The 13,497-nt window shown below is 47.0% G+C and overlaps 1 protein-coding gene across 1 annotated transcript in view; it reads left to right on the top strand.

The window, feature by feature from the left end:
* The window catches only part of EHD4 (EH domain containing 4), a 76,665-nt gene that overhangs the window by 24,532 nt on the left and 38,636 nt on the right, over window positions 1–13,497 (top strand). The window contains exon 3 of the mRNA XM_012462426.2: window positions 5,362–5,459. Coding sequence (XP_012317849.1) covers window positions 5,362–5,459 — 98 coding nt within the window. The remainder of the gene's footprint in view (window positions 1–5,361; window positions 5,460–13,497) is intronic.

Raw genomic sequence — 13,497 nt, 5'->3', positions numbered from 1 at the left:
CCCACCTCAGCCTCCCGATTACTGGGACTACAGGCAACGCCCACCTAATTTTTGTATTTTTTGTAGAGACAGGGTTTCGCCATATTAGCCAGGCTGGTCTTGAACTCCTGGGCCCAAGCATTCTACTCGCCTTGTCTTCCCAGAGTGCTGGGATTACAGGCATGAGGCACAGCACCCAGCCAAGTTTTGAACATTTCATAATCACTTAAGTACCACTGGGAATTTTTAAAAACTGACTTAATAAAGTTCACAACATCAGTCCAGGCACATGCTGCTTCCCCCAGCCCATTTAGCTGCAGAAATTAAGGAAAACAGGTTCTTGCCAAGAATCACTCTTGATTCACCAACAAAATAATTTTTTTTTTAATCTGAAGGAATAACTGGGTTGTCTTGTGCAGGTGTGCTATGGTTCACTTTTCTATAATAAACTTGCTGAAGCTTTCCCCATTAATCTTTAGCCTCAAGATTTGCTGGCTGGCTCACGCCTGTAATCCCAGCACTTTGCGAGGCCAAGGCGGGCTGATTGCTTGAGCCCAGGAGATTGAGACCAACCTGGGCAACAAAGCGAGATACCTCGTCTCTAAAAAAATAATAACATAAAAAAAGATTTGTGGTGGTTCCCTGGTCATTAAACCATTGTTCTTGACTGGCAGCTGCCTGTACATTTCTGGTCCTGATGTTCCAGAAATGCCTTTCTCCCTGGGCTTGGGCAGACCTTCCTGCCTGAGCCATTGCACTGGGCTTTCCCCTGTGGCAGTCAGGAGCGATTTATAAAAGCACATATTTAAGTTGAACCGTATAAAATTGCCAGTCTTAAACCATCTCTAACCTTTAAAAGTGGTAATTAGTTTCAATCTAATAGGGCACTCAGGGACTTTGCTATAATCTGGATGTGAAATTCTGTTCCTGGTTCCTCCTAGGCTCTGGAAGATAAGATCAGCCATTTGTGGTGGAACCACATAATAAGAATGATTACAGTTCAGTTGTCAGTCTTTTTGTGGGTTGTGTCCTATTTACTGTACAAATTTAGGAGGTTGTATCATCTCTCTGGTTTACCCTCTTCAATAAAGTGGGCTGGGGTCAAAGTACTTTGAAACAATTCTATACTCTCTGCGTTGTAAGCTTAGGTTTATTTGAACCTAATGGCAAACCTGGAGGTCCACAGGGCTGGTAGAATTGCTGAGAGGTTTAGAGACCTGTGCAAGGTCAAGGTCTCAGAGTAAATGAGTAAGGGAGACGTCTGGAGCCCAAATCTCCTACCTTCTGTTCCCCACCCTGACATCCCATACCGCTAGATAGAGAGCAAGCCACACAAGGAAGCCCCTTTGGGGGCGAGTTCCAGGGTTGTGGCACGTCACCTCTTTGTTTTAGGACGTTGCCCTGTGCATGATACACTACACAGAAGTGGTTCCAGTGTGTGCCGTGGCAGTAGTAGCCGGGAGTGAAGAACCTGGGCTCTGCAGTCAGCACTGCCAAGTTCATGTCCCGGCTCCATCACTTCTCAGCAAGTTATGGCTTGTGTCTCCTCTGTGCCCAGTCTCCCCCTCTAAAAGCAGAGGCTCCAGCCCTACCTGTAAGGCTGCAGTAAGGCTGGAGTTCATGTGCATGGGAAGTACTTCGAACTGTGCCTGACACCCAGAAAGAGGTCAGGAAATGTTTGTACTATTTTATTCTAACTGCTACAGATATTACTGTTTCACTGAGAAATCAAAATCAGTATTAAGGTACTGTCTGGTTCTTCTAAAAGTGTAGTTTTTAAAATGCTGATCTTTTAATTGGAGTTTTAGTGTTTGGGGGAAATTTTGAGTAATCTCCTTGCCCCCTCCTCCTGTAGATATGTGTGTGTGTATGTATGTATTTATCTGAGACAGGGCTCACTCTGTTGCACAGGCTGTAGTGCACTGGCACCATCACAGTTCACTGCAGCTCCGACCTCCTGGGCTCAAGCCATCCTCCCACCTCAGCCTCCTGAGTAGCTGGGATTATAGGCACATGCCACTATGCCTGGCTAATTTTATTTTTTGTAGAGACAAAGTCTCATTATGTTGCCCAAGCTGGTCTTGAACTCCTGGTTTCAAGAGATCCTCCCCTTCAGCCTCCAAAGTGCTGGGATTATAGGCGAGAGTCACCACACCGGCTTTACTGTCTCCTTTTACTGTGTGGCAGGACGCCTATCAGCTTGCCTGAGACCTCATAGCCTGAATCATTACTTTATGCCCTCTCCATTACCCCTGGCCCTTCCTTAGACGTGGAGAGAATGTGGAGTTGGGGGGGCCAGCCTAGAATCTTCAGTTGCTCCCACTTCTTCTCTTACTTCAGAAGACAACATTTATCAGGACATCCTCAGATGGGGACCACTCACAAAAGCCATGTGAGGCTCCTGGGTTTAACCAGCACATGTCTGCATATTTTACGTCAAATGTAGAAGGCAAGGCACAGATCCTCCTTGTGTTAATCTCCCCAGGAAGGAGTAGAAAATCCATCTTGAGACAGCAAATCTGTGCTTGGAAACATTTCAGTAAGCCGGGCTGGCCAGGGCCCTCTTACTGGGTGTCAGGCACCATTCAGAGCACTTCCTGGGCACATTAACTGCAGGCTTACCACAACCTTACAGGTAGGGCTGTGAGCCTCTGCTTATAAAGGAGCACACTGGGTGCAGAGGAGTCACACGATATAACTTGCCAAGTCCCACGGTTTTGCAGTGATGGGGCCGGGACATGAACTTGGCAGTGCTGACTGCATAGCCCCAGTTCTTCATTACTGGGCTACGACTACCATGGCACTGCTTTTATGTAAACAAGTAAGTTTGCCATGCACCTCCCTTTCTCAGAGCAGAAGCATGAGTCACAATTGCTAGAACAGCATTAGGATTTTTTCTGATACCAGCGTAACTTCATAGGAACACGTCGGTATGGAGTTCCCACCTTGCAGCATGAGTGTGGCACCACAGCATCTCAGTGCTCCTTCCTGTTCTCTTGCCTGCCTCTCAACCCTGGACACTGTCTTTCAGGAAGAAGAGTCCAGCTGTGCACATATAACCCCAGCTGCCCATTCTTGGGGTGCCCCCAGCCAAAGCTCTCCCTCCCCCTCCTCCTCCTCGTCCTCTCTTTTTCAGCCATCCTCGGCGCCTCACTTTGCACCCTCGATGCCGTGTGGTGACATCAGCGCATCTCACGGTGGCTTGCTTTGTGGCTCCTGTGCTGGCCGCCACTGTCATGTCAGGAGGACTGGGAGCTGTGGAAAGGCTGTCGCTTTACACACGGAGTGACCAGTGTGCGAATTTTGAACCCCTCTGTTAGCCTCACCCAGCATCTAGGGAGTTGGTATTTTGGAAAAATGGATATTGAGTGTGAGCTTGTGGTTTGGGGAACAGATCAACCATTCCACGGGAACAGTTTGCAGAAAATCGTTTCACACAGATGTGATATGTTCAACTGTGCCAGATGTCTCGGGCCATCCGATGGAAAGGATGGGACGGCACTGAGAGACAGTCATTCCTGACAAGAAACGAGGTTCACCACAGATGCGCCCAGAGCCCCGTTCCTACCCCAATTCTAGAGAATTGAATAATGGCCTGGTGGGTTTTTTTTTCTGTGAACTTACAAAGAATGCTTGGTGAGCCCCACGTGCTTTATTCTCTCCAGTCTCTCCCCGTGTTGGGTGGTGGGGTTTATTGAAAGGTTGGGGTACAGGAGGAGACTGTGCACAAGTGTCTGGAGACAAGCAGAAATGGGGGGCTTCTCTTCCACTAACTTGACACTTTCCTTTTAATGTGATGAGGTTGACTTTGTGGGTTGAGTTCTACCCCCTGACATCAGAAATAGTAGGTTCCAGTCTCCAGCCAGCCATGCATTAGCAGCACAGCCTCAGAATGTCAGCTGTTTTGTGTTTCAACTTTTCCACCTGCAAAAGGATCCTAATATCTTTTCCTACATCATCCTGGGCCGATTTGAAAATGTAGGAAAGACTGTGTGAAAATCATGTCCCGAGCCCCTTCAGAGAAAGTTATTTTGAAATGTCAGTGGCAGCCGCTTGTACCCAGGGCTGCGTTGTCCACATGTGCTCTGTGGAGGCTGGCCAGGCCTCCCTGTCCTGCATTCCCAGCATTTTTACTTTCTGAGTAATCCCTACCACATCCACCGCATGGAAGAATTGAGCTCTTAGCTTCTGCCCACACAGATGCAGATGTCAGCCATCCGTAGTACATGAAAAGGAGAGGCATTCTACAGTTTCTGCCTTAAACATACACAGTGTTTCACAAAGGTCCAGCCCAGGCCCTGGTGCCCGGGATGGAAGCGACAAAGCGCTTCCTACGGCCACTCATGGTGTTACTCAGTCTAAAAGCTAAAAGGGCATCACCAGACCCTGTCGGGAAGCCTCCGTTTTCATGTGAGGAACATGAGACCCAGAGCAGGGAGGCCCTTATCCAGAGTCCCAGAGCAGATTATCGGGAAACGCTGGGCAGAACTTGAACCCAGGTCTGCTGACCCACAGGCTAGACTTTTCCTCCCCACCCTGCTTCCGTGGGATGGATGCAAAGGCAGTGACTACAGGGAGGAGGGACCAGGATCAGGAGGAGGAGATGGTGTCAGGCAAGTGAGGAATGAGAGGGGCCTAAAGATGCTTACAGCCAGGGCTTCCCCCAGCCTGGTCCTCTCACCCTCTCTCCAGCTCCCCTAGGACTCCTAAGCACCTGGAGGGTGTAGGGTGCCACCGGTGCCTACCCCTTCCTAGCCCTAAAGCCATAGGGGACACCGGGCTGGATGCTAAGTCCTGGGGGCATCAGACGGGGAAACAGGCCCCAGTCCCTCCAGCTTTCATGCTAGGGAAGGTGCAGGCAGCTTGGGGCTCTCCAGCCCAGTGGGGCAGTGCACCCTGAAGAAGGCATGGGATTCCCAGGGGGAGAAGCCCAAGATGCTTGACCAGAGACCAGCATGGAATGGGGAGAGGTGAGGCCCATGGCTTTGTAGCCAGGCTGACCTGGGTTTAAGGCCCTACTCTGAGTGACCCTAAGCATTATTTAACCTCTCTTAGGTTAAGGATTATTAGTTATTCCCAATAACTGTTGGCTAAAATCAAAGTGAACAGAAAGGCATCAGGTGGCAGGTGGCAGCAGGTGCCGGTGCACCTCCCATACCTGTCCCGTGGACCAGCATCTGTTCTCTGTGGTGTGGGTGGATCCTGTCAATCTCCTCCAAGCTCCTGCTTCACAGATGGCTTTATTAGGCATCTTCAGTTTCTGTCAGTCTCCTTCAGGGCCCCTCTTTACAGAGGTCAGTAAGCCCAGAGAGGCCAAGGACCCCCATGGTAGCACTCTGCGATGCCCAGTGTCTGACCCCTCCTTTGATCCGTCTCTTCCAGATTCATGTGCTCCCAGCTGCCAAATCAGGTCCTGAAGAGCATCAGCATCATCGACAGCCCCGGCATCCTTTCTGGGGAAAAGCAGCGCATCAGCCGAGGTCAGTGCCCGTCCCCGCCCCTCCCCACCAAGTGCTGGCTGAGGCCCTCTCTGCTGTGAGCAGAGGATTTCTGTTCCTGTCTTATTCTCTCTGTCCTTCAGGGAAGCTGTTGGGCAGCTGAAGGGGTCCCAAGAGTCAACCAGGAGGTCATAGCATCAAAGATTCTGCCCCTCCAGGGGCTATTTGTCAAGCTACACATGAGTAAACAGAAGATGAGAACTGGGATAAACACTGGGAGATATTGGGATGTCAGGGGACCTGGCTTGGCCTTGAGGTGTTGAGAGAGGCTCCCAGAGGAAGCAGCATTTGAACTGTGATCTGAAAGAGGAGTAGGAATTACCTAAGGGAAGCTCGGGGGTGACGAGGGAGACTGTGATGCCTTCGGAGGGGATCTGTGAAGAATAGAAATTGCTTATGCAGAAGAGGACATGGGGTTTCTCCAGCCTTCACAAGGCAAGGCTGAGGCAACAGCTGCTTCTAAACCTGTGCTTTGTAGTCAAAACAGATGGGCCTGCTGGGTGCGGTGACTCATGCCTGTAATCCCAGCACTTTGGGAGGCCGAGGCAGGTAGATCAGCTGAGGTCAGGAGTTCGAGACCAGCCTGGCCAACAAGGTGAAACCCCATCTCTACTAAAAATACAAAAATTAGTCGGGCATGGTGGTACACACCTGTAGTCCTAACTATAGTCCTAGCTACTTGGGAGGCTGAGGCACGCAAATCACTTGAACCTGGGAGGTGGAGGCTGTGATGAGCTGAGATCACACCACTGCACTCCAGCCTGGGTGACAGAACAAGACTCCATCTCAAGGAAAAAGAAAAAAAGGACCAGGCACAGTGGTTCATGCCTGTAATCCCAACACTTTGGGAGGCCAAGGCGGGCAGATCACCTGAGGTCAGGAGTTCAAGACCAGCCTGGCCAACACAGTGAAACCCCGTCTCTACTAAAAGTACAAAAAATTAGCTGGGCATGGTGGCGGGCACCTGTAATCCCAGCTACTTGTAAGGCTGAGGCAGGATAATCGCTTGAACCTGGGAGGCGGAGGTTGCAGTGAGCCAAGATCGTGCCACTGCACTCCAGCCTGGGCAACAAGAGTGAAATTCCATCTCAAAAAAAAAAAAAAAACAGATGGGCCTGCTGTCTCCCTCCCTCCTGGAGGAAGGGGACATCAGGGCAGACCAGAGGACAGAGTTGACTTATGGAGAGGAAATGCATGACCGGGAGGGTCAGGATGGGGTTCCTGCCGTCACAGTTCCAGAGACAGGTCAAGAAATTCCCTCTCCCAGGCCCTTGAAACAAAGGCGGGTTGCTGGGAGGGAGAAGATGGAGCAGAGACATTGCTGCTGTCACTTCTGTGTCACTTCTGGCTGAGAACTCTTCACAACCCCTTGAACAACAAGTCGGTAGCACCGTGTTGAGAAGTCGGGGCATGCCAAGGTTGAACAGCAGCCTGTGTGGGGTCACGGCCACAGGTCATGACCAGGCAGTGAACGCCCCACAGCTCACAAAGCAGAAGTGCAGTTGCATAGGCCAGCGAGGGTCCCGTGACAGGGAAAGAAAGGGTAAAGAAAGGGATTCTAAGGCCAATAAGCCCTCCTTTCTCATGGCATTTTTGGAATGCTACCTTTGCTTCTCTGTGGCCCCGCAGAGAGCTCAGGGCTGCGCTGAGCCAAGGCCTCCAGGGCTCACCTGCTGTGCCTTCACGGTTTCAGTCAGGGACTTCCCAGCTAAGGAAGGGCCATTAAGGCCACCCTTCTTGGGCCTCCAAGAACCTTGCAATTATAGGACAAAACAGGTTAGTGCTATTCTCTCATGAGTATCTTGTTGGCTTTATTTTCTATTATAAAAGTATAGATGTTTGTTGCAAAGGATTCAATGAATAAAAATGTAAAAAAACTCACCATAACAGATAACAATTATTAATGGTTTTCTCTCGCTTCTTAGAGACTTTTTCCTGCGCATATGCAAACACATTTCTAACAGCAATAGGATTAACCATGCGCATTTTCTGCAACTTGATTTTTCCTCATAACAGTCTATCTTCGACATCATTCCATGCCACTATATTCAGATTATTTCATTCCCTTTAATAGCTGCTTGGGTTCCGGTAGAGGGACATAATAAAGTTCATTTTGCTGATTTGTGGACATCATGACCATTAATAGTTTTTTATGCTTGTGAATAGTACTGTATATGGTCATCTTTTTGGGTGTATCTTTATGCCTCAGTGCCAATCAAAATTTTTCAAAGAGTCAGTTTAGGACCATTAATTTAGCCCCAGAAAGGTGGCTCTGTGGATAGTATGTTTTGTTTTAATAGGAAAATAAAGCAGGCCCCTGTTCCACAGCTCTTCTGAGCTGCCTGTATTTCACTACTTCTCCATTTCTGACTGAATATGCCAGAGAAACATGTGGTCCTGGCAAATCTTTCTTTTTGCCTCTAAATTTTGGCTTCCACCATAGGCATTTGTTTTCACAGGTCTTTAGCCAACTCTGTTCACCCATGTCTTGCAGCATCTCTCCTTTGCTTAGTAATCATAAATGTCTTTGAAACTGTAGCTCCCTTACAATAGTGTTGACACATGGATTAATGCTTCCAGAATGCTTTAAAGATCAGTTATTTGTATCACTTTATAATATGATCTGACTCATATCCTGATCTGACTAACTGTGGCATATACTCACTCACATCCTATGCACAGAAATAGCACATATGTTCCAGCCAGTCGGCGGTCTCTGCCACACTGACGGACACAGCAACAGGTGGGAAGGACCCAGAGCCACAAGCAACCACAGCACGACAGGCCACAGCCGTGGTTCCCAAGCCTGGGTGCAACACGGTGTTAGGGGCGCAGCTGGTGGTGAAAGTCACTCAGCTGACATTTTCAACACATTAACCCCAAAGAATGCGTAGTGTTGTAAAGCAGCTTCAGCTCAAACGATTGCAAACAGTGCTGTGTTCTCACATATGCTCACACCTTCTCCCAGCTTCACAAGACCAGCTTCATAAGACCACAGCCCCCCACCCCTTTGCCAGGAATTGACGTCAACATGGGATAATAAACTAGGTAAAATTTTTGTGACCCCCGCAAAATGTTTAAAGCATCCCCATTGACTTGACTGACGGGTCTTTGCATCCTGTACAGGTATTGTGCCTGGGAAGGAGGAAAGGTGGCCACTGGTGTGCCACCCTCCACTGCTCCTCCTCTCCCCTTTGTGCAGTTGATGATGAACCCTCAAAAGCTGAGTGACTGGCTGGGTGCGGTGGCTCACACCTACAATCCCAGTACTTTGAGAGGCCAAGGCAGGAGGGTCACTTGAGCTCAGGAGTTCGAGACCAGCTTGGCCAATATAGTGAGACCTCATCTCTATTTATTAAAAAGAAGAATACATAGTCAGCATTCCAGGGGAGTAAATGTCATCTAAATCTCCTGTTTAGGAGCTGTGTAAATGAAACTCATGAAGGCAACTGATTTTGGAGCAAATTTTAGTATATTCCATATGGAAACTCGTTACCCCTCAAATGTTCATTAGTTCAATTATGGTTAGCAGAAAATCTTCTTTTTTTTGAGATGGAGTCTCATTCTGTCACCCAAGCTGGAGTGCAATGGCACAGTCTTGGCTCATTGCAACCTCTGCCTCTCAGGTTCAAGCGATTCTCCTGCCTCAGCCTCCCGAGTAACTGGGATTACAGGTGCTTGCCACCACACCTGGCTAATTTTTGTATTTTTAGTAGTGATAGGGTTTCACCATGTTGACCAGTGTGGTCTCAAACTCCTGACCCCAGGTTTTCTGCCTGCTTCAGCCTCCCAAAGTGCCGGGATTACAGACGTGAGCCACCATGGCTGGCTGTCAGCAGAAAATCGTTAGGGACAACAGACTAGGTTAGTTTAGTTACTAACCTGTAGCTTTCCTGGATGGCATGAAGGGTTGAATTCCCACCAAGCAAGGATAAAAATGTTCTGATATATTTATAATAATATTCTGATCAAGTAATAGCTTCTTAAAAGTCCTACAAACTTCTCTTGATTTCTTTTTTGGTATTTTAGTAGCCAGTGAAAGAATGTTTGGATTTCTGCGGTTTTCTAAATTACTTTCTTGAAGTGTGTGGGTAAATCTGAGTTGATTCACTCTTCAGAACATCCTTTGCCCCTGATGACAGCAGCCATGCATTTGACTCTATGAGAAGAAACCTTTATCCACATGCACAGCGTTTTCTTTCCCACTCGACCTTTTGCTATTCTGCCCCCTGAAATACTGTTTCCTAGAATACTGTGGATTCCATGCTGAACCTAAACAACATCTAGGATTTATTTGAACACAAGTGTGTTCCTAGCTACTTAGTATAAATCTCCGGATTCTGGCTCCAATCATAACATCCGTTGAAAAATTATAATGTAGCAACTGATATGCTTGTCCATCTGTTTAGCACAATGGCATTTTCAAGGTGCTGTTTTGGCCACGGATTATTCCTGTGGTTTCTTGAGAATATGAGGTTTTACCTAGCGGCCAATAGACTTGATTTTGGTAATAAACATAGTACAGCTTTTCCCTTTTAAAAATTTAAATAATTATAGAAGGAAAAAACTCTATGTAAATTTTCTAACAGATTGACTTATTCTCTCAGGAACAACTGCTGTCAAATGAAAATTCGAGAGTATCTTTTCCTGATGTTTAAGCCCTTGCCTCTAAATCCCAGCCTATTCATTATAAACCAGTGAATAGAACTGAGAAGACAATGAAAAATAAAAGGACAGAAAACGCCCTGCTAGTAAAAGCAACAGACAATAACAGTACGTGAAACCAGGAGAGTCTAATTGCACTTCCAATAACAGGACAGGCAGTAACAGAAGCTTTAGAATCACTGATTAGCATTTTAACATTTATATATAAACATCTTTAAGTTCTCTTAGACAATGCTAAGGGAATGTTAAGGAAAGTCCTCAAGAATCAAAAAGGTGCCTGTATAGTGACGTAAACAGGAGCAGGCTGTTTCAGGGTCTGCCAACACAGCTCAGGTGCTCAAATGCAATACAGGTTGAATATCTTTAAACTGAAAATTCAAAACCCAAAATGCTCCAAAATCCAAAACTTTTTGACACGATGCCACAAGTGGAAAATTCTACATCTGACCTCATGTGATGGGGCACAATCCAGACTCTGTTTCATGCACAAAATTATTTTAAATGTTCTATAAAAGTACCTTTAGGCTGTTTGTATATGGTGTCTCTGGAACATAAATGAATTTTGTGTTTAGGCTTGGCTTCCGTTCCCAAGATCTCTCATATATGTGCAGATATTCCCAACTCAGAAAATCTGAAATCGGAAACACTTTGGGTCCCAACCTTTTTGGATAAGGTTTACTCAACCTGTATCTTAAAAGAATTGACAAAGCAGGCCAGGCACAATGGCTCACACCTGTAATCCCAGGACTGTGGAAGACCGAGGCGGGGGGATCATGAGGTCAGGAGTTCGAGACCAGCCTGACTAACATGGTGAAACCCCGTCTCTACTAAAAATACAAAAATTAGCCAGATATGGTTGTGGGCACCTGTAATCCCAGCTACTCGGGGGTCTGAGGCAGGAGAATTACTTGAACCCGGGAGGCAGAGGTTGCAGTGAGCCAAGATCGCGCCACTGCACTCCAGCCTGGGCGACAGAGAGAGACTCGGTCCAAAAAAAAAAAAGAATTTACAGAGCTAGGAAATTGGACCTGGAAATCTAAGCTGTGACTAATGTGGATATAAAAAACAATGAAAAAGGCACCAACAGACCACAATCAGGCAAATACAAATGCATCCACTTTTGAACTTTGGAGACAAAAGACCGGATTTTGAAGCTTGCCCAGGAAAGGAGAGAGAACACTTAGAGATGTCCAGATAAGAATGACTTCCCCTCTGACTTTGGTAACAAGAAGGATTTGAGAGGAAAACACACACATATACAAAAAAGGAATGAGTCTTTTTTTCTAAAAGACCAAGAACCCTCAATTCCCTTCCATTGGTCTATGTGCCTAACCTTCTGAAGGGCTGTTGTTGATCAGAGCCTGCTGGAGAGATGGGCGAGCTCACTGGCCAGCCAAGGCAAGGCGCTGTGGGCCAGTGCGCAGATAAAGTGAGCCGAGGACATGACACTCTTACCACAGCCTCTGTCTGGCTCAGAGTCGAGGGAGAGATAACTGTGGTTGCCCTTACTATCAGTATCTCTTCTAGACAGAAGAAAGAGTGTGTGAAAGATCAGAGAGAGATACGTGAGCTCAGGGCCCTTGGAGGAGCGGGAGCTGTGCGTGTGGCTGGAACGTGGGGCCATGACAGGTGGGCGCACGTGGCAGTAGACTCGAATTTTTCCTGAAGGCCACATGGAATACTGAGGGGTAGGAGGTATGGGAGGACATGGTAGAGAATTCTGTACATGTGGCCACAGGTGCAGATCATCAAACCATTTTTGTATTTCGAGTTTGCATTCAGTGACCTGACTCTGAGCTTTGTCTGGATTTGGCAGACAGAAAGGTGTCCATCCCTGGAGGCTGGGGCCCAGCCCTGATGATTTGTTGGCAGATCCTGTTTTCCAGCCAGTGCTAAGGCCAGTCTGAGGTTGGGTTGTGAGGTCCTGGACCTCACCAGCTACTTGGGCCTCTCGCAGGAAATCCTGATTTCTTTTTGTTTCAGGGAAGTTTTGGCAAATGCATCCATGACTCCTTTTCCGCTGGTGCCACAGGAAATTCCACACCACAAGTGTTGCTGCTTCTGGCCCTGATGTGAGCATATCACCACCATGACTCACAACAGTATTTGCCAGCCTTGGCAGCTATTTTGAGTTTTTGTAAATATAGCAAATGCATTATTGATTGTGAGAAATGACTGCTTTTATCTAAACTTGAAGCCTAGACTTTTACATGAAAAACAAAAAAATTTATTTGATAGAGAGAAGGACACTTTACTTACTTTGCATATAGAGCATTTCATGTCTATGTTTATGATATAAAACATTTGACGGGATATCTCAGACATTGAGATACAGAAATTAATCAGAGAAAAACATTTGCTCTTTACTCTTTCGAGTAATAGTAAGAATAGCTAATACTCTCATAGTGCATTGTTAAGTGCTTTCTGTATATTATTAATTCATTTGCCTCTCACAAAAGCTCTGTGAGATAGGAGCAATTATCCCATTTTATAGAAGAGAAGTCTGAGGCACAGAGAGCTTAAGTAATTTGCTGGCAATCATGTAGCAAGTACAGTAGCTCATCTTAAAAGATGCTGCCTCCTCCCACCACCACACCATGACCTGTGTTTCCCAGCATTCGTACCCTTGGGCAGTCTCTCCATGAATCTAGATTCACCCTCCAACTCACTTTTGATCAGTAGAATTCTGCGGAAGTGATACTTCCTGATTTCCTAAATCTAAGTCATAAGAAGCCCTGCAGGTTCCACCTGAATCTCTTCAAATGTTCATTCTGTGGGAAGCCAACTGCCATCTAAAAGTCCAACTACTCTTAGCAGTTATACTGTGACTGAGACCGCCATACTGTGAAGGAAGCCCAAGCTAGTCACAGGGAGAGGCCAAGAGGCCCAGGTGGCCTCCTAGGCTGGTCCAGCTGAGATGTGAGTGACGGAGCCATCACAGAACTAGCTCATTTGAGCTGTCAGGTGACTCCAGCCCCAGCTGCCATCTGACTGTCACCTTATGACAGACCCCAAACGAGAACCCAGCTGAGCCCAGTCAACCCACAGAACCACCAGAGAAAATAGAAGTTATTGTTTAAGCCACTATGTTTTAAGGTGGCTGATGACCAAAACAGCCAGTAAGTGGCTGAGCGGGATTCTAACCAGATAGTCTGCTTCCAGAGTGCATGCTGTTAACCACAAGAGATGTGGACGCAAACTGGGGCAAAATACAGCTGCCAGTCACACACACGGAGAAGGCAGCAGACCCCATGAGAAAGTGTAATTGATGCTTTCCCCCAACACCACCAAGTCTCCTATTTTTTTTTGGTTTTTGTTTAGCCATTTTTGAGGATAATCTTCGCTTGGAAAACAG

Source organism: Aotus nancymaae, unplaced genomic scaffold (genome assembly GCF_030222135.1).
Source record: "Aotus nancymaae isolate 86718 unplaced genomic scaffold, 86718_ANA_hifiasm-v0.15.2.pri h1tg000011l, whole genome shotgun sequence".
Classification (NCBI taxonomy): domain Eukaryota; kingdom Metazoa; phylum Chordata; class Mammalia; order Primates; family Aotidae; genus Aotus; species Aotus nancymaae.
This window is presented reverse-complemented; position numbering and strand designations above follow the sequence as displayed.